Here is a 21,508-nt window from a genome sequence, read left to right as displayed (position 1 = left end):
CCCTGCCAGAATCATCCCAGGACCATGACAAGCTTCCTCAAAGAATGTAAATCTGACCAATGAAAACTGAGAAAAGAATGAGCCTTTGCAAATTTTGACACACCTCAGCCACAGCAAAGTAGCACAGATAAAATCTTATTTATCCTTAAGCCAACTTTGTAATACTGTACACACAGAATCCTTGGAGGAAAACACCAAATTACAGAAAAAAATCTTAAATATAAAGGCTGCATCTTGCAAGGCAAGAACAATTAATATGGTGATTTGATATATGTTTTCAATTTCAATGATGCAGATGAAGTATGTTGCAAAGTAACTCTGGAAAAACACCACTGACATTACCATGGAAAGAAAAAAAAGGTGTTGGCCTATCAAGTCTGTATTTATGTGCATTTTCTACTGCCCCACTGCTTCTGCAGAGTGAAATCTTAGTAGCTGCAGAGCAGGGATGTGTGCACCACCATGCTATGCTAATAAAGTGTTCCTTTAATTATCAGTAAACCCCAGCTCGGAGGCTGCTGTGGGAAACCAGGACTGTGACAGAGTGTGACAGAGACTCCCAAAAGGACAAGCACAAGTTCACAGCAGGGGCCTCGAATGTGGAAGGAATGGGATGGCAGCAGGGTCCCAGAGCTATAAACAACTCACTAATGCTACATTACTGCTGGCTAGAGGAATGCAGCTTTAAAAAATGGATAAAAGTGAGTTCAGGGATAACAGGGAAATGAAGGCATGGTGAGGCCACATGCAGAGTGCTCTGTCCATTTCTGGGCTCCTCAGACAAGGCAGACTGAGAGCTCCTGGGGCGGGTGCAGTGGAGGGTGACAAAGATGATGGAGGGACTGGAGCATCTCTCTGGAGCTAAGGCTGAGGGAGCTGGGGCTGTTGTGCCTGTAGAGGAGATGAGGAGGAGCTCATCCCTGCCTGGCAGTGTCTGCAGGGATGTGGGAGAGGATGGACCAGGCTCTGCTCCGTGGTGCCCAGCAGTGGCACAAGAGGAGTGGGCAGAGACACAGAGAGTTCCACCTGAACATGAGGAAGAGCTTCTTTCCTGTGCAGTGACCGAGCCCTGAGCAGATTTCCCAGAGAGGCTTTTGTGGCTGTATGTCAGGGGATTAACCCTTTGAGGGGCGGCAATAAGACACACAGCAACATGGTCTCTCTCAAGATGGGAAAAAGACAATTTATTGTAACACTACGCTCCTTAAATACACTCAGGACACTAACTCATGACAAAGCACTAGATTATTGGTCCAGAGAAAGTAACACCTCTTTCCCAGGCTTTTCTCACTTATCCAGCAGGTGTTTATCTTTGTTTTCAATTCTTCTCTTATGTTTCCATTTGAGAAAAACGGGTAGCTTGGGAAAAAACCCTAGCTGAGCCTGAGAAAGCTGGACTGGAAAAATCCTCACAGGAGGATTTTCTGGGCCTGACAGCCACAGGCTGTGGAGTGTCCCTCACTGTAGATATTCCAGACCTGTGCCATGTGCTCTGGGATGACCCTGCTTGAGCAGGGAGGTTGGACCAGATGACCTCACTGTGGTCCCTTCCAACCTGACCCATTCAGGGATTATGTGAAAAAGCCTCCAACAAATGCAAAAATTATTATATATAAATTATTATATTATATATAGCAAATTTGACTACATTATCATGAATCACTGGATAAATAGCAACAAAGTGGAACATTTATTTGTGCTAGTAAACACATAAAAATATCCCCAAATAGACCTGAGTGAGGAAAAATAAACCATCAACATTAACTTCACCTTCTTCCTGGCAAGGAGGATACCAACATTATACTCCCCCACATGAAGAACTCACGTTGCTGACAACTTGTAATGACACCTCGATTTTCTTCTTCAGGAGGACCATTAGCACCAGAAAAGAATCAGACACTAGAAAGCTTATTATATCTGTATCATTATCAGGAATGAGCTCTTATAATTAGATAATCTGGACTGTAAGTGCCTGTATGATCACAATTGGCCTAATAATAATTCTTTTAGTGGGCTGATAGGACTTTTGTTCAAGCTAAACTAACAAATTCCTGGCTTTGCGTGCTGGCTGTGCTTCTTTCACCCCCACAGGTGCAGAAGGTGTTTGGGTACCTTGAGGAACACATGACAGAGCTGATGATGGGTACAGCAGGTCCAGCTTTCTGTTTTGATATAACCCAGAAGGAATTCATGGCAACATTTCTTTACTTCAGTCAGATATGAACCTATCAGGAGATAATTTGCTCTTGATTAAGAATCACCAGGAAATTAAGAAAAACAATAATTAACTAATAACGTAAAGCTCATTACCGAATGGAAATGTACCCAAATCTCAGTCCACAGACTTAAAGGCAGAAAGCAATTCCTAAGGAAAACTGACATTATCCTGTTGGACCTTTTCTTCACATTAATGACAGCAAGGATAGAAATCCATCCACTTGCATGATTCAGGGTCTGATTTACAGGGAAGGCAGCACAGAGCACAACCTACAGCACTGAACTCTGATATCTGAACTGCCATAAGCTCAAGGTTTGATGAAAAGAAGAAAAAAAAACATAAAAAGCCATCTATCTGGCACATAAATAACAGGGGCAATTAACTAGGTGGACCTTCTGTATATCTCTGCAGAAGGCAGATTTAAAATGCCTCTACTCCATGTGAAGGTATTTCTGGATAAAGAACTGCCACAGAAAATGGAAAATAAGAGCAGAAGCTTTATCATCTCAAGGTCAACACAACTCTATGTTTACAAAAGTTTAAAAAGTGCCTCCCTCTCTTTCCCAACAGCAAACTCAAAGAAACAAAGTACTCAGCAACTAAGAACCATCGATGAGAGCTGTGAAACCCTTGCCTGCTTTTACTACAAAGCCAAGGAAAGAAAAAAAGAATCTTATTGTAAGAACTCCCAGCCCTGCAAACAAACCTCTCACCTTCCTCAAGCACCTCACAAGCAGTGCTATGGCACTCCACAATTAATAAGTATTTACAGACCAGAGTCTCTGCTTTTGCACAAGATTTACACTATTGAATTGAAACAGGTGATTTTGTTCATCTTTAATTTGGCAGGAGCACCCTGTGAGTGATGGCCCTGTTTTCTTGATTGATTCACCAAAGCAATTGTCTTTTTATCTTTGTCAGCTGCACAAATCTTTTTCTCTCTAGACAGTATTATGGGCATTTTTAGTGAAGAACAGAGGAAAACCTTTTCACAAATTTGGGTTAAAATTTCTTTATATATTTCTTTTCCTATGAATAGCTATAGAAATACAGAGGTAAATCATGACATTTCCTTCTATCCTACCAAAACTTTGGCTGTTTTCTCCACAGGTTGTCTCCCATGGAAACATAGATGTTTTAGATACCTGTTCCCAGCCTTCTCAACATCCCTTAAAGTAGGCTGGGCTCAAATTGTTACTTCTGCATTAACATTCCCACATTCCTTCTTCAAGAATTCTTACCAAAATGCTGCAGTGCCTCTGGGCTGGGATAGGAAAAAAAAACAAAAACAGGAAGACACTTGTTTTTTCCTTCCACATGTCTCCCTTTTTTTTGCAAAATTGCCACAGATGATGCTTAGGAAAGGTTTACAAAAGCAGCACTTTTTTCTCTCCACACATTTTGGATTTATTGTTGGAATTCTCTCTCTCAGTGCCATCAAAGTGACTCATCCTTTATGGAAGTCTTGAATCCATTCATCAAAATGTCATCCCCCAAAACTGTTTCTTGCCTGGTTGTGCAGGATGCACCTACATAGTCACAGAGAGACTCAAAAAGGCTAAGGAAATTCATCAAATTCCAAAGCTTAGACAGCTCCTGAACAAAACTTACAGACCACCTCTAACACATATATACACACATTAAAATGTCTTCCAGTTACAGTAAAAAGCACAATTCAGCAGAATTTAAGCTGAAAGATGGACCATCCTTACCAGAGTGACACAAAGCCTCAGTACATGAATGCACAGTGCAGGGGGTGGTGGGAATTGTCTGTAATTAAAGGAAGGCATGAACAAACAGGCTTCAAACAAAGAAAAGCAGGAGACCCATTCACCATTTCTGGCCTTCACTCAGATTTATTGTATTGCCCAAGTTGCCAAACAAAACAGCTTCGAGCTCTGCCTGAAAATCGAGTCAGTGGGAAGCAGCTGCCATGAAAAACCTGGCACAGTACTGACACTGCATCTCACCTCTGACTTGAGACTTCTTAGAATGGGCTGCAACCCCCATGGCCCATTTCATGTTGTCCTGTCTTAACACAGGCACAGAGATCAGCAAAGTCATAGATCACTCCCAGAATAAGGCAGGAGAACACTTCAGGCTCATCACTCAAAATATTTCTTCAGATGAAGTGATGGGCAAACACGGGGCTTCTTTCAGGGCCATTTCCCATTTCAGCATTCTGCAAAGGCAGCACCAGAGCCTGGTTTGTGCAGCAAAACCTGTGGACTTGGTAGGAGCTTCCCAAATTTTGAGGAACCAGGTCCCCAAGTGAGCTGCTGACAGACAACTAAGCTCGTCCTTGATCCCAATGCCCAAATTTGTATTAAAGGAAATCACTGAAGATGGAACTAAAGTAATAGCTACTTAGTTTTAATGAGTTGGTTAAATAGTGTTTTCTTTTATCATGAAGTCTTATTAATGTATAGCACTTTGCTGCATAGATTGAATGGAGTTATGCCTTGAACCTCCATCCTACACTAAAGTTTCAGCTCTGTTTTTCTCCTCTAAAACTTAAGAAGGATTGTCAAATACTGGGTGAAAAATTCCTTTGTGAAGAAAAAACGTCTTTTATATCCACACAAAATATAAGGACTGCTTAAGTCATTTTTGCATAATTTAAAGCACCTCTTGCATTAAGACATCAGTATTTTGCAGTATTAAACCTTCAGGCTTTCATTCAATCAGTAACGATGGTGAAGTGCGAGAGCAAATTCCCTGAAAACCTAAATTTGGATCCTTGGCTCCCCACCAGAAATTCAGAGCCTTCCCTGAGACCACACACACTCAGCTGCACCTGACAAGGGCACGAGGCGAGTCTATTCATCAAACTCACGCACATGTAAGCACTGGAAGTGCCCAGCAGCTCTCGCTCCTGGAACCAGAGCCTGTGCTCTCCAGCAGGCAATCACGAGTCTGATCCAATCCCAGGGAGCAGCCTCACACCCTTACAAGCAGATGCATTAGCAGAGCTGTGCCTTGCTCTCTTCTTCTAACAGATGTTGTGGAACAAATCTCATGCGCCTACAAGGGGCACGCATGGCTCCGATGCTGCAAACTCCTGCTTCTGCCTGGGGCAGTATCACTAACAATAAATCATTCTGTTTGAAATTCCTGCTGACCTTCAAGACACCAGCTGGTGCCCTGAGCACAGCACGTCTGCAATCCGTGCCCAGATTCCTGCCAGTGTCACTGCTTCTCCCACTTCCACCCTGGAAGGATTCTCCAGCCAGTGACACGTTACAGAAGAGCCCGTGACTCTGTCTTCCACCAGCAAATGGCCAACTGGATGTCACATTCAGAAAAGACTCAGCCATGTTACTTTTTATAGCTGTTCACGTTTAAAATAGTTGATCCTTCTTCTCTTGTGCAGCTATTTCTGGTCTGTTGTAATCGCCCTTATTGGGTTTATGATGGGAAAGTCTTTCAGTCCTAATCCTGAAAGTAATGGGAGAAGCTGGGGAGACAGGCACATTTTCTAAAATTGGCTTTTCTGCTCCTGGCAATTTGGGAAGCCAGAGTAGGTAGCTTGGTTTTGCAGGCTCAGCCCAACAAGGATGTGAAACATAAACTCTAAGTAATATTGATTTTCATAGTTTTGCCTTTCACTCTTGAGGATCTTAAACATAGTGAAACTATTAATTACACCATCTTAACACAGTCAAGGTACTGAAGAGCAAGAGTTTATTGGCCTCTCTTAGTTACTGTGTGATCCCCACATTATTGTAACTTCACCATTTTCCAGGTCACAGGGAGAAAAACTTAGATTCTAGAACATGTTAGAGAAGTCATCAGAAGGAAAACAACAAAACCCTTCATCAAAACACATCAGACTGTCCCAAATAATATTCTGCTACGACACTTCTAGCAAGTGGAAGGAGAAGCATCACCTTTAACTTGTGTTCTCTTCAATGTGATCTGATTAGTGCTGTTCATCTGCTGACATGGAACCCAAATGCAGAAACCAGTGACTGCTGGTGGCTCAAGGACTCAAATACAGGCAGCAGCATTTTTCCTTACCCAAACCCTGTAATTCCAATAACAATTCTACAGTGTTACAGTGGGGGGTTTCATTCTTTTCCGGGCACTGGGGTTGAGGAGTACACTGTTCCATCCATGGAACACAACTGCTCTGGGCTCAGACAGTGGCAGCTCTCTGACAGTGCACACCAATTACACCAACCAGCGAGGATGGGAAGAGAAAAAAACCACTGTCACCAGCTGAAGCTGCAGGGGGAATTAACTCAAGGTGATCTAAATACCTGCCTGGATTTTGGCCAGTGCACAGCTGGAGGCACAACCCTCTCTCCTCGGTAAGCAGCCTGGGAACTGCAATTACCATGGTGGTCAAGGTCTCGGGGTTATATCTCTAAGGCAGAAACTCCATCAGCACAATTATATTGCTCCAGTGCCAACTCCAAGGAAAATGTGCCACCAGTCTCAGCATCACCATGTCCTGGAGCACATAAATGTTAATTAGCCACCTTTTTTTAGAAATTATGAGATGCTGTAGTCCTGCACAGTGTGAGATTTGATGAGATTAGAGCGCTGGGTGGTACAGCTAATAAATCAGTTTACTGTACAACCTCATTTCTTTAATGAAGAGCAAATACCTGAGCCTTACTAAAGCAAGAGTCCCAGGTGTACACTTGCTAAGCAAAGTGCTGGATTTAATTTTTTTTTGCATTCCTCCAAAACGAGGAGCACTGACCTACAGCTCATCATTAGAGAACGCTCTCCTGTCAGGGGGTCAGCGCTAAGTGCAAACTTTGATGTCAGAATGAAAAAAAAAAAGGAAAAAAGAAGAGATGAGTGGCAAGGCCATTATGGGAGAATGACTAGTATAGTTTTCATAGGGGAATAACTTTAAAAAGCTGACAAGAGCTGTCAAGGTGTCAGGCCTGGAGAAGAGCCAGCACAATTAACATACCCTAGGCTTCAATCTACTAGACGGGGAGAAAGCAGGATTTATTTTGGACAATTACAAGTTAATAAATGGAAGCGTCAGTTCCTCTGTAGAGCACCCATTAAAGCCTGCTAAAGGTCAAAACCTCTTACAGTCCCTGTCATGGTAGGCAACATACTACCATTATTTTATATTTCAAGCAATTTTACTGTCAATGACAGCAGTTACAAATGTGCAAGAAAATATTTTCCTTAGCAGTATACCAGGCAGTTTCCTCCACAGAAATCATCTGTGCTCCCAGAAATGACTAATATTTCAAGATTTTTATTAAGAGCTTTGTGGGGTTTATTTATTTATTTATTTATTATTTTTTCAACGTGCACACGAGTGAATGAGAGCGTGTGCACAGCCATTCCCTTGCTGGTGTGAGGCTCACCCCAAGAGTCAGCTGAGCTTGGAAATTGCTTCTGTTTTTTTTTTACTTCCAGTTAAAATAATAATTAAAAAAAAAATAAATTAAATAAATTTAAAAATCCGAACAGCAAACTGGGTTTGCTCCACCTGCAGAGTTACCCTCTGCAGTGAACCAAGAAAAGAGGGATGCTGCTTGAACCTTGTAAATCTCAGTTGCATTCTTAATAAATAACAGGTCAAGTATCTGCAGGTGAGCTGGAGGGATTTGCAAAGGAGCCCATCCTCTCTGTGCATACCCGTATGGGAAGGCACAGAAGCTCCTGTGAAGCAGGGGACCCCCAGCACTCAGTGAGCAGCCAGTGAAGCTGTTCTCCAATTGGGATTTTTACACACATGGGTTTTTGTGCTTGTCTTACGCTGAGGCAATAAGAAGCTTCCAGAACCAGCACTTTTTTAATACCCAGTATTTTCTCTGCTGCTCAAGGAAAATGACACAACACTATTTTTGCCTTGCTGATCTTTCTGTTGATTGGAGGCAGGGATGAGTCATGAGCTACTCTGGCTTCCCTTTGTTCACATCCAGGCAGGTGTGCAGAGCCAAAGCAAGATTCCTGAACAGCGCTTGGGAAGAAAATCTGCCACCCGCAGAGTCATTTGGAAAAGACTAGCTATCATTTAAGACATTATCTAGCATTATTTAAGTGAAATAAACCCCACATCATCATCATCATCATCATCTTAAGCCATTTAAAGGCTGCCCAGCTCCCACCATTACAAATCCTATTGTTCATTGGATTGAAAGCTTTGCTTGGACATTCACTCCTTCTCATTCTGATTTTGATTTTTTTTTTATTTAGTTAAGGAAAAAAGTAGAAGGATCCTAAAATAGCCTCAGGTATATAACATACACCTTGAAAGAATTTTGGCATGGGGTAGATGGACATCTACTTCTGGCCTGACCTACTTTTAAGCATCTGAGCACAAAAAAATCTCCTAAATATTCCCTGTAGAGTACTTCTTTTAGCTGTTAATACCCCAGTGATTTCACCTGCCCCCTAGAGACTTTTTTTTTTTTTTTTTTTTTTTTTTGCTCTTTGAGATCCCAGCTGAACTCATTTACCTTGGGTCTGGCCACTTGAAGGTGTTGGTCACAAAGGAGTAACTCAGACTAGAGCTCCCACTGTGCCACGAGGGCTTCAGTGACAAGGTGTCAGCCTTGCAGGCAAAGCAGGTGTGAGACAGGCTGGGACTCAAACATGTTCTTATTCAGTGAGCACATAAACCTCACACCTCGTCTATAAAATTTATCTTAGATGATGTTTTTAATGTATCTCATTATAAACGCCGTAATTTTTAACCAGCCCTATACATTAGGCCGATGCAAAGAGAAGTGTACTAATTGGCTATTCCTTAGAAATGCAAAAGTGTGGGCAGAAAGAAGGGAAGAAAATGAAATAAACCTCAGCAGCAGCATGTGCTGTACTCTCATCCAAACAAAGGGGAAAAGAAGGATTCATTAAACAAGAAATGAGTCTTGAAATGGCACAGAAGAAAAGTCTCCTGCTGGGGCTGAGAAGTGGGACTGTAAAGAGAGATGAGAGAGAAGGAGAGGTGGCAGCAGCAGGCTGTGTCTCACAAAACACAAGAAAGAGAACCATTCCTCATAGCTTAAGGCTTGCTTAGCAAAAACAGAGAAAACAACTAAAGGTGACTTTCATAAGCACCATTTTAATGCTTCATTCCCTTATTTTACTTTTTTCTAATCTGTCCCCTTTGTGAGTGTTAGGAAAGTCTGCAATAATGGTCCCTAACCTCCCGTACTGCTGTAACCCTCCTCTGCCATCCAGTCACTGGCAGTCCCTTGCTTTGTTTCCAGCTCTCATTACAAGCAATTTGTAAGAAGCAGATATATCATTCTGTAGTTATAAATCATGAAACACAATGAGATCCTGTACCGAATGTGGCATACAGATGACAGTGCAAGCAAGCTCTTATCAGCAATAAAATTAAAAAAAAATTAAAAATAGTTTAAAATAAAAAATTAAAAATCAGCATTTAAAAAAGTTTGAGGATATTTATTAATTTTTTTTTTCAATTTTGTTGAATTTCAGGACTGGAAAAGGGAATGTGAGGTACAGGAGCAGGGCTTACTTGTGTCCTCCCTTGTTATGTGTATCAAGACTGCACACCAAGACAACTGCAGTAAGTGCTATCAGAGAAGCCAGGCATTTAAAAGTAGTTACATTAATCATGAATGAACTTGAATTAATGCAATTTATAATTTATATTATAGTGTACCATGGCTCTCTTGCTGGTTCCAATTTAAGAAAAGATGCAACATACTGTTGGAACAGACAATTCAAGGAAAGAAGGATTTCTGCAAGAGGGAGGTGGTCCCATACACTGCTTGTATTTATATGTCTCCTGCAAGATTGAATGCCTTAATTTTTAATTTTTTTTTAATCATTCAACCAAAAGGCACCCACACTTTCAGTCGTGTGATGCTGAACCACTACTCCTCTGCCATACATGGAGACTTGGGAAGAAACTGAGGAATCCCTTACACAATCATTCAGGTTTGTCACGAGGATGTTTGTTAAGAACAAGACTGGGTGAAAACACAGAGAGAACCAGCAGGTATGACTGGAAAAAGTGGATGGTATGAAGGGAAAGCCTCAGCCAATCCCCAACACAAACAGGACAAGGCAGGGGCACATTTCTAACTTTCCTTCTCATTGACTCTTGAAATGTTCTCAGACCATGGCAGAGGACAGAACAGAGGCATTCCTGCCCACCTCATCTGCCCCTTCAGATGCTCACCTTGTTTAGGCTCACCTGTCTGATTTCATTCCTTTGCAGTGTGACAATGGGGAAACCTTAAATTCAGAAGCCACTCAGACCCTTCCTATGGAGCTGTAGTTGTAGCACGAATTAAAAATCCAAACTGAAACAAGAGCCAACCAGCAGAGGCTCTGCAGCCAGGACTGCACTGACTGCATGGGGAAAAAGAGAAGAAAAACATGAGTTCATCTTTTAGCCTGCACTGAACAATCCTAGGGCGGCTTAGGAACTCGAAGACGTTTCTATGTGAGCTCCAATTAAAATATCCAGAGCAAAAGTAATTACTGTTTCACCCTGAGAGGTTCCTGCTGTTCCAGCTGCAGGATGGGCAGGGCCATGGCTCGTGGCAAAAGCTCTCTCACTTCCATGCAGTTTGTTTGCCTTGTCACATCTCCTCACAAAAGGCAGCACTGATTGCAACACTAAGTTTCATCAACAGGTCAGAGCCACCGCTAAAAAAAGAACGAGCTTTTTTCGAACTGAATGGAGGGTTGATTTTGCAAGGATCAGCAAAGACTGCAATAGTTACCCTAAGAATGGCTGTGGTCTGTATTGAAAAGGTTGCTCAGAAAGAGCTCTCACATGGAAACCAGCATGCACAAACTGCAGGGCACGAAGTAGAATATTAGCAGAGCTCCAGAGGGCAAAAAAATATCCTGAAACTCTTTTTTGGTGGCAAACAGGAAACTGCAAGGTGGGTTTTGCAGGATCAGGCATAGAGCACTAACCACTGACATACACCACTGAATCGTTTTTGTAAATTAGATCATCTTGTAAGAAATTATTCACCTGAGGGGTCAGAATTTAATATACTATTAGGAATGTATTCGTTTTTCCTTCACTTTCTTTTTGATCACTTGACAACTCAAAACTATGGAGTAACAAAATGTTTTTCATATTATTCATTACTTACAGTTAATCTACAATCTGCTTGATTACTTTCAGGACAGCAGAATCCAGAATTTCTGAAAACTGCAGAAAAGGTATTCTGCTGATTGGTTTGAATTTTTCAGGCATAACGAAGTTTAAATTAACTATGGAAGACTGACTCTGTTAAAGCACAAAGGAAAATAAAAAGCAGTATTTTTCTCGTAGGTAATTGTTTGGCTAATCTATTGCCTGATACAACAAAGTGAGTGATAGGTAAACCATCATCTGATCTCCATGCTTGTACAAGTTTTTCATCATTTCTCCCCATCAAAACACTCTATGTCAAAAGATGCATTGCAATACGCACAATGCCTCAGAATCACGAACTAAAAAACTTCAAGTCCTAATTATTGTGTCCATTCTTATCTTACTGATGAACAGAAAAAAAGTATTTTCTTTTGCAATAGTGCTGGCCAAACAGCAGAAACAGGATAGATCCTGACATGGTAGAGCAAAGTTTAAAATTAGCCCCAAGTTCTGGTGACTTGCGTGCAGAAATCTTCGTAAACTGATTTAAAAAGACCCAAGTTGGACTGAAATATATGATTAGAGTTTTAAATAAAAGGATGAACCACACAGCAGCATGAATGCATGCCAGGGAAAGGAACATGCAGGATATATGGTGCCATCAATGTTTCTTCCTGTCCCTTACTCCTCCCTCACTCCCACTTTGCATTGGTGCTGTCATTTTTTCCCTGCCACTGAAGTGACTGGATTTGGAAAATAGTAATAAATGAGCAATGTGCAGTTGAAAAAAAACCCCAATTATTTTGCATGGAAATTTAATTTTAGGGACTTATCGAGTTATCAGGCTGCTCTGGATATTGAAAAGGACAGAAATGAGTTGGCTGCAATAATTCAAAACCAGAAAAAAATAAAGAACTGAGGATAAATACTAAGTTTCTTCTCTGAGGAAGGGTTGCCACTGTGTAAGGCTCCTCCTGCAGTAAAGATCAGGCTCCTCATGGAATCAGTAGTGCCAGTGCATGGGGTTAATATTCTGTTTGCAGGCTATTAGTGGGACAGATGGGGTATCTACTCCTCTACTGTAATTGTGTTTGCTCTAAAAACACTTCTTCAGAAAAAAAAAAAAAGTCAATTAGTTAATCAAACATTATTACAGAATCGAATTTCCCAAACATGAAAACAGAAAAAGTTACACAGTATCTCTTCTCTTGTAATTACTATGACAGGGACATAGTAATATGTCTTTTTTTTTTTTTTTTTTTTGGTAATGAGAAAGCAGAACACTCACCGGCAACAAAACTGGATTTTGCAGGATTAATACTTTACTCAAGAATATCTTCATCTAACCTGTCAGTACAAGTTTTGAGCTAAAGAATGCCTAACTGCTCTGTTACACTGATACCCATCAAGAACTAAATTTTATAAGTAAAACTAAAAACTGGAAGGAAAACAATTTTTTTTTCTTTCATCCAGGAAAGAGCGTGTGACGTTTCTCCCTAAATATACTGAAATATTCATAAAGAACAGAACTTATCTATTTTAGTTTTAAAATACATTCTGTAAAGTGGAATAAAGACTCCCAAAAGAGGCTGCCCTTGGTGTGCTGCTCTGGACACATCCCACACCCCAGAGGAGTGAGATCCTCACTCTGGCTCCCTCCCTCCTGGCTCAGTGGGCTCCTGGCACTTCTGCCTCTCCCTTCACAGGAACAGCAGAAGGCTTTTTTGTTTGTTTTTATTATTTAAAGGAGTTGAGAAAGGAAGCATCGAGTCTATCACAAGGCTCAGCTCCAGTGCTCCCAGCAGTGCTGAGCTATAATTAATAGACCTGGTGATGACCCTTATTGGCATTAATGCCAGCACAAGTGCTTAAAACTTAAAAGGAAGCTCTTCACTAAAAAATAGCCTCAAAAAAACCACCAATCCAACCAAAAAAGATCATCAAATAATGCAACCTTCATGGAAAAAAATCCAAACCAATCTGAAATACAGTGATAGAACAGAGTGTATTTGGGAGAAGAGGGGCTCATTTCATGGTTGTATGTGCATTACAAAAACATATATGTACATAAATTCACAGCTGAACATTTGTTTGTATTCCCTTAATACTTAAAAAGGCACAAAGATGAGTATGTTTTTCTGAAGGGAAAAAAAAAAGAAATACAGGAAGACATACCAAGTTACATTTTGGGAAAGCAATAACAGTAAGAAAGGCCTGAACAAGATCGATTCAAACACAAATGTTTAAATTTCTTCTATGCTTGGGTAGATAAGACTGCCTGCCCACAAGGATGCACCAAGATGTAGCTCTCTAACATCTAAAGTAAGAGAAGGAACATCAAATTTCTTCATTCCAGAAAATTCAGCTGCAAAAATCTTGACTATGTTATATTAAAAATAATAAATCATTTAGCCTGAAAGAACAGAAAAATATAAAGAAGAGAAATACTGAAATATATCGCCAAAAATTATTTTCACTTAAAAGGAATGAAAAAAAAATGACACTGCAAGTGCCTCCCTGTGTCCCAGAAGCTGCTCCAAGGGCAGTGCTGGGGTTGTGCTCTCCCATGGAGGGTGGAGCAGCTGGATGCAGGATGCACTGCACCCGGATCCTGCATCCTTCCTCACAGCAGAGTTATTTTATGAAATCTCTTATTAGCCTGAAATCTGACACACAATGCATCACTTTTTGTTCATGAAGCAAATCTTGAGAAAATTCTTGAAACTCTTCAGTTTTTACCCTGTACTGCACCAAAGCTCTGGGCATACTGCCCTAGAAGTCAACATGGGGTTTTTTTCTGGAGAATCATTATTTCTACGTTTCAAAAATTGCATACAACATGTTGCCTCTGCCCCAGTCCGATTCCCACAGCTCCAGGGGAAGCTAACCTGCAAAAAAAAAAAAAAAAAAAAAAAAAAAAAAAAAAAAAAAAAAAAGCACAGCACAAAATACTGCTGTCTCTCAGTGAAGAGTTGATTTCCATCACTGTGTAACTCTCCCAGTGCTTGTGGCATTTCCCTGCACACAGATCCAAACTTTTGGGCTGCAGGAGCTGCAGAGGCACTGCAGGGCACCCTCTGCAGGTGCCAGCCAAGGAGAGGAGATGGGCTTTTCCTTTTTCAGAGGGAATAACTCTGCAATCAGAGCTTTTAAAAAGAGCCCTGATGGTGGCTACAAGGATTCGTTGCTTTGTTTTTAAGGCTCAAACAAGTGCTAACATCCAATTATCTTCGCTGGGAATAGTGGCACCCCAAACGTGCTATATTGCCCTTAATTTGTACCTTACATGCCTCGTAACTCATAGGAGGTACAGATTTAGTAAAAGGATGGGGGTTATATTATTGTTACATCTAATCACACCTTTCCACTTGCAAACTTCTTGTTCTCTACCCATATTCCACAAAATATTTGTTCAAGCACATGAAAGTTATTCAAATTTGGACTTTTGACTGACTAGAGATTGATACTCTCTAATATGAATAGAGGTTATCTACAGCTTATTTGGCACTGATGTCAAAAAAATCTGCAAAGGAAAAGATGTAAGGAGAAGAGAAAAATGTAGACAGGAGAAATCTGTCTGGAATAGGGAAAGTGGACAATTGATAATTTAATTTTCCTGCATAAAACTTGTGCATTCCCTGCATACAATTTTAAATACATTTGTAGAGCACAGAGATCATTTCCATCCAGAGAGAAACAGTGTGAGAAATGACCTCAGATTCTGTGGGGGAAAATTCCTGCTTACAATTTACTCAATTGATTGTATTTTCATCTGTGGATGCAAACACATTAGGGCTATTTATTTTTCATCCCAGCTTTGGCTGTTATTGTTGTTGTTTGGTATTTGGAAGAGTCCTCCTGGGAGGGCAGAGAACACCAAGCTCGAGTGTGCTGCCGTGGTATTTAGGTGATTAATCAGAACTTCTGGGATGCAGGCTTTCAAACCCTGCAGTGACAAAAGTCTCTGGGGGAATGAGGGGCACAGGGGACCGAGCTCTGGGTGGTCCAGATTTCCTCACCAGGACAGCACAACTCAGCAAGGCCAAGCAGCTACGACACAAAGGTCACTCGGAGCCTCAGGTTTAATGCTCAGCCACATTTATCAAACCCACAGCATCCCGAGGAGCACAGGTAGGGGCTCTCAGCACTTTAGAGATGTAGGAAATGCAGCACAGAGTCACACACGTGTTTTTAAAGCCCTGGCATGGGTCTCAAATTCCCCATTCTGCTCAGACCATCGTGACCAAATAGCAATTCCCTCATTACTATATTAAACAATAGCAGTTGTGCCTTAGTTGCTCATCTCTGTACTGAGCTGAGAACGTTGGTGCTTTTAAAGACGCCAGCATTTTATTTTGTTAGGGGTGTTTTTTTCTTTGTCTAAGCTTTCAAAGCAAAGCAGAGAGTTCATTTTTCTCCATTACCACTGACTGCTTGCAAGTTTCTGTTCCTGGAGTATTTCATAAAGGCTACAGATATGCTCTCCAAACAATACTGTGAAAGTAGGAACAGGAAAACACTAACAGAGGCACTGGGGCTCTTGAGACATTAAACTCTTTCAGGTCCTAGGAAATAAAATTGGGTTTACCCTAGTCTTGTGCTTTCTTTCTGGACTGCTCAGAATGTGCTCATACTATCTCACAGTGAGTGTTCAGAAGCTGTTAAGAGACAACAAATCAAAACACAACCAAGACCTGACAGCACAGGGCCTCCCAGCCAATGGGGGAAACCCACATAATAAATCTTCTGGTTTAAATCCTGTAAATTCTGTATGCTAGCAACATTTGAATGGATGGAAAGAAAATCTTCTACAATAGAATTGAGGGACAGGAGCTGTTAAGAACATTTTCTCTGCCAAACCCTGCTATGGCTTAGATGGTGTGATAACAGACTGCACAATTAGTATTAAACATGACTTTTCAGAAAAGCTGGGATGAACTCGGGTTTAGGCAAAGCTTTCATCCATTTGATCATATAGAAACCACTCCTGGGTGCAGGGAATCACTGAAACCAAAGTGGCTGCACACACAACTGTCCTTGGGTAGTGGGAAACTCTTTGTGCTAAGTAATTCCCCTTGCCTGTCCATTATTTTATTTATGTCCATTATTTTTTGAGAAAGAAAGATAGAAAGGTGTGATAAAAAGAAAAGAAAAAAAAAAAGCAGCAAGATCCAAAGACAGATTATTAGTTCCTCTCACCTCTACTGAACTTCTGGAAAACTTCTGCCATTGACATAGGAAGTCTCAGGACAAAATCAGAGCATTCAACAGCAGCACCTGCACATGTCTCCAGCAAGCTTATTAAAACTTGTTAAACTTATTAAAACTTATTAAAACTACCCAAAAAAAGCATTTGGTATGAAGTTCTTGAAAACAGAGCAAATCAGAGTGAGCCTGTGCTGCAGCACATGCTGCCTGCCACGTTTTACACCCAAAATATGGGAAATGGAATGCTTTTACTTCATAGCACTAATAGCAGCCACCACAAAAAACATATTCCAGGAGAATTAAACTCAACATTTTATCTCAGGAATCAACAGTTTTATTTGCCAGTAACATTACTGAAAATTTTTGCTTTGGCCAAACAAGCATCCATATAATTTTTTCTACTTGCAAATTGGTTGTTTTGTTTTTTTAATTTTTGTATTTCCTAGCAGGGAGATTAGACTTGTGAATATCTAACAGAGGAAGGGGATGGCATCCTGTGTTTCACCAAACACATCCACAGAGCCACATGCAAACACAGAGACACAGAAAAGATGGAGAGGCAGGACCTGCCATGCTCCATCAGAGGCTGCTGCAGTGCCAACCATCTCCTGCCCAAAGCCATGAGAAAACAAGAATTGCCATGTAAAACACTGGAAAAAAGTTCCTGTTAAGTCTCACACCTGACCTCAGCTTCAAAATCAATTTTTCATCAATACTGAATAGAGGAACAAGGACTGCAGCCTTTAGGTTCTCATCATTTCAAAGTGCTTCACAGCACTAAAAAAATTAATAAATATAAATCCTAAATGAGGTCAAGTGGGGAAGACTCTGCCCATAACTTCTCTTTTCCTGCACATCAATGATGTGCTTCTGTGTGAATGTAACACCTGAAGAATCAATTCCAGCTGTACTTTAACTAAAACTCAAAATAAACAGCTACAGGATGTGATGAAGCTACCTGCTAATTTTTTATCTAATATATTTATCTTTCCCTCCAGCTTCTCACAGATGGCTGCTGCTTCTGAGGTCCACATCTTCACAGTTCTCCAAACTAAATCTAACACTCACACTGACAGTGTAAATTATGGGCTAAATAAAAATACCAGTGAAAGAGAGAGAGAGAGAGAGAAATGTTTCAGGGACTAGTGCTAAAGAAAAGACAAGCAAATCATTATTCTATATAATATAGATATAAAGCATATAGTAGCTTATCTATGTTCAGCCTGAGCAGAATAACAGGAAAAAGGGAGATTCAATCAGAATGAAAAGCAATAAATCCAGATACACAACCATGAGTTCACCAGATTAAAAAAAAAATAACAACAAAAACCCCCAGAAAAGGTACAGAATAATTACCAGCTAAGTGGCCTATGCAGGAATTTTCTGTCCAGTTATTGCATACCTTTACACTATCATTACATATCTCTTCAGAGGAGTCAAGATGCATTGTCTTTGCTTTTGAATTAAATGGATTTAACCCCTCTGCACATCAGGATGTTGCCTGGGATGCATTGCCTCTCTCATTCTGTGGAAGCACTGCTTTTATCTCACCAAAGACACACAACTCCGAGGTAATGTGACACAATGTGGTGATAGAAACCTAAATACTGATGCTTTAAAGCTATCACACAGAAACCTTTCGTTGACACCTTTTTTTTAATACAGTGCATTGAGATAAAATCATAGCTCATTTCAGAACTGTACCTGCACTAATTTAAGTAGTCATAGCCTGTTTCAGAACTATGTCTGCACTAAAAAGAAAGTTTACCAAAGAGCATGTCAAGTTTCTTTTGTACATCTGTGGCAACAAATGTTTCCCAGTAAGTACACCACAGCATTTATGTGAAAAATTAAACTGGTAAGAAGGAAATTATAAGTTTACAACTTTAATAATATTATTCACCGTTCCCTGTTCTTCTTCACAATTAAACTGTTCCAATTTCTCTTTCTTCCCACCTCGGAATTTTTGACTGTAAAATCTCTACGGTAAGATTTGTTTCCAAGAAAACAGTGTATTTTGCTTTCCAAAATCTGCAATTGAGGACAACTCAACTGTAATTTCCCAACCCATCTGAAGGAAATCTTATTTCATTATTCTGTCTGAAGCTAAGTGGAAGCAGTGAGCGGATTTCTCTTACCTGTTTGTGAGCATGATCATAAGAATTAATGTGATTGTCAAACTCCTGGTGTTTGTAGTACTGCTTGTCACAGAGTTCACAGTAGAAGTTGGCTTTAAGATCTTCCAGAGCTTTTGCTATCGTGTTTTTCTTTCCAGCATAATCCTGGAGGGGGGCAGGAAAAAGTAATTTTAGTTTTGCCTTTGATGCTGCGAATGGATGTTGTGCTCTGCAGTTAATCACATTTGTAAACATTTACACACATCTGTAACTAAAAGCCTTCCCACATTTGCTGTGTTACACTGCACATATTTACTGCATCTGCTGTGAGGCTGAAGATTTGCACACTTCAGTTTGTTATACAATTGCCAGCTCCCCTTCAGGGCTCTGTCAGAGGCTGGAAGGATTTCCCTGGGTTCTATTTAAATACAAATAGTTATCATGCTGAAGGCTATTTTCAAGTTAATTTTGATCCAAGCCTCGCTCCTCAGTGATATACTCAAGCACAAAAATCACAAAGATACAAATGGCAATGATTTAGTTACAAGGCTTTTACAAGAAAGTTTGCTTACTAGAGAAAGAAACAAACAAAACCCCCCAAAATTAAAGAAACTACTAGGTCCTTCTTGGGCATTTTCACAGATGAGATGTAATTAATATCTTTCTCACCCTGTGTTTGACATCCCATACACACACATCTCTGTTTACCATACATTAGCCAATGCATCACATGCAACTCTGCTTATCATTGACGAGAAAATTACATACAAGATTTTTTTAATTCCCTAAATGCACTGGTGGTAATGTGGCCTGTTGTGAAAGAGCATGGAAATGGTGTGTCATGTCAGATTAGTGTAATACCAGTTAAACACTGAGCATGGACAACCTCAGTGCAATGGTTCCTGCTATAGATAGAATCTCAGGCCCAAATCCCAAACATGTCAAATATTGTTTAACAAAATCAACCCCCTCGGATTTATTTCTCAGAGTTTCTTCACTGTGAGTTCTTTGGTTCAGGTAGATTAAGATAAAAGATAATATTGTAATCAGAACATCCCAAACCAAGTTAATCTGGAGGAAAAAACTGTATTTGCTTGCAGTTTTCACAGCTGGCAACTCGTATACTTCCAATATATTTTGGGGACTTTAAAACGGAAAATTTATGTTTATCAGATTAGAATATTTTCATAACAATGCTGTTTATGCTCAAGAGAGAGGAACAGTAGTTGTAAAATTAAAATTATATCCAGAAAGTAGTTATTATTTAAAGTAGCACTTTAACTATAATTCAGCATGATTGGACTGCTAGCAAACACTCTTGATTCATACCCAAACTGAAATACTCCCTCACCAAAATTTTGTCCATTAATAGAATTGCACAAGTCACTTCAGAGTGGTGTTTTGAATATTGGCTGACACATGACAAATTCACACATTCCTAACACTTCTCTACAGTGATGTTTCATAAAATCTGTTCCATTTAAATCCAAAGTGAGTTAGCATTTTATTTCAAGAAATAGCAGTGCTTTACACTTGAAAATGCATTTATGTATTATGGTAATTTCACCTGGAAACCCTGCACTTAGCTCTTGGTATCAACTAGTAAAGACTACAGGTTTTAAACCTCTTCAAGTATTTCCAGGATACTATGTATGGAAAGCAATGGAAATACCATGAAGACTCTATGGAGATACACTACCTTGAAACAATTTAAAAGCAATTCTTGTAGTCTACAAAGGGAGGACACCTAATTAAAACATAAAAAGAAAAATCTGAATTTGGGGGAATTATCAGAACTCTGGAACACTACTAAACATATATATATATATAATTATACGAGGACAGTCAACATGATGGATCCTGAGACAAGAACAGTAAACTGAATAATAATTCTCCATAAAGATCTTACACCATGCTGTTGATTAACTCTCAAGCAAACATTTGTTAAACTTACTAATGCTGTGAAATACCTCGAATAAAGTTATGTAACTTCACTGGTGGTGTCCTTGACATAAAGCACCATTCTTGAAAGATTATACTTTCTTCCTAGCAAAGCCTGACCTGAATGCAGTTACATTTGGCATGCCAATGCATATTAATGAGGCAGGGACACTGGAACTCCATGGAAAACTTTACTGCAAAGGATCTTGAGGTTTTTATCACTAAATTCCTTCAGCTGGGGTGGTTTTTTTGGGGGCACAGGGTTAAATTTGCATTACAATAGTACGTCAAAGTTTCAGAGGTAAGTAAAGAATGGCAACACATCTAAATTAAATGCGAGGAGATGGGATGGAATACAATAATGGCCCTCAATCTTGCCTGGAGAAGGGACTTTTAAATGACAAGAAGCAGAAGTATTTGACCTTGGGAACATATGAATGGCTGTATTGGTTCAACCTATTAAACCTGTGCAAGATTTTCATCTGTACAAGTAAGGAAAGTGACTCTTAACCTGGCACCATTCCCTTTGCTTTGCACCTGCATTCTGCTGCACTTTGGGAAAGGTCATAAACACTTACCTTTCATTCCCTTTGTACCCCCACCACACCTTCTCTCAGGTATTGTTCCCTCAATGACACAGTTCTGGCTTATTCATGCATCCCTTACATCACTCATCACCTCTGCTTATCCTTTCCCAGTCCCCAAGAGAAGATCTAAGAACATGCTACACCACAGCACCATGCACAAATCCATTCCTTGTCTCTGTTTGCTACCCTCTCCTTTTCAGAATGTTTTTTAAAATCATAATGCAGCACTAAAGCAACACTTTTATACAACTCCTTTATCATCCACATCCTTTGTTGCTGTATAACATTTTGCTGGGAGGTGTTTCTATGCAGCTACTAAACTTCACCCGGCTTTAAAAATTCCCCATTTCTCCAGGGGCAGCAGTGGCTCAAGACAAAC

At 40.2% G+C, this 21,508-nt stretch overlaps 1 protein-coding gene across 3 annotated transcripts in view; it reads right to left on the bottom strand.

Annotated features, from left to right (window-relative positions):
* Window positions 1-21,508, bottom strand: part of ZNF804A (zinc finger protein 804A) — a 147,201-nt gene that overhangs the window by 19,528 nt on the left and 106,165 nt on the right. For all 3 annotated transcript variants that reach the window (XM_014892386.2, XM_088167745.1, XM_088167744.1), the window contains one exon: window positions 18,623-18,766. In XM_014892386.2, the coding sequence (XP_014747872.2) occupies window positions 18,623-18,766 (144 nt within the window). The remainder of the gene's footprint in view (window positions 1-18,622; window positions 18,767-21,508) is intronic.

Source organism: Sturnus vulgaris, chromosome 7 (assembly GCF_052056855.1).
Source record: "Sturnus vulgaris isolate bStuVul1 chromosome 7, bStuVul1.hap1, whole genome shotgun sequence".
Lineage (NCBI taxonomy): Eukaryota > Metazoa > Chordata > Aves > Passeriformes > Sturnidae > Sturnus > Sturnus vulgaris.
This window is presented reverse-complemented; position numbering and strand designations above follow the sequence as displayed.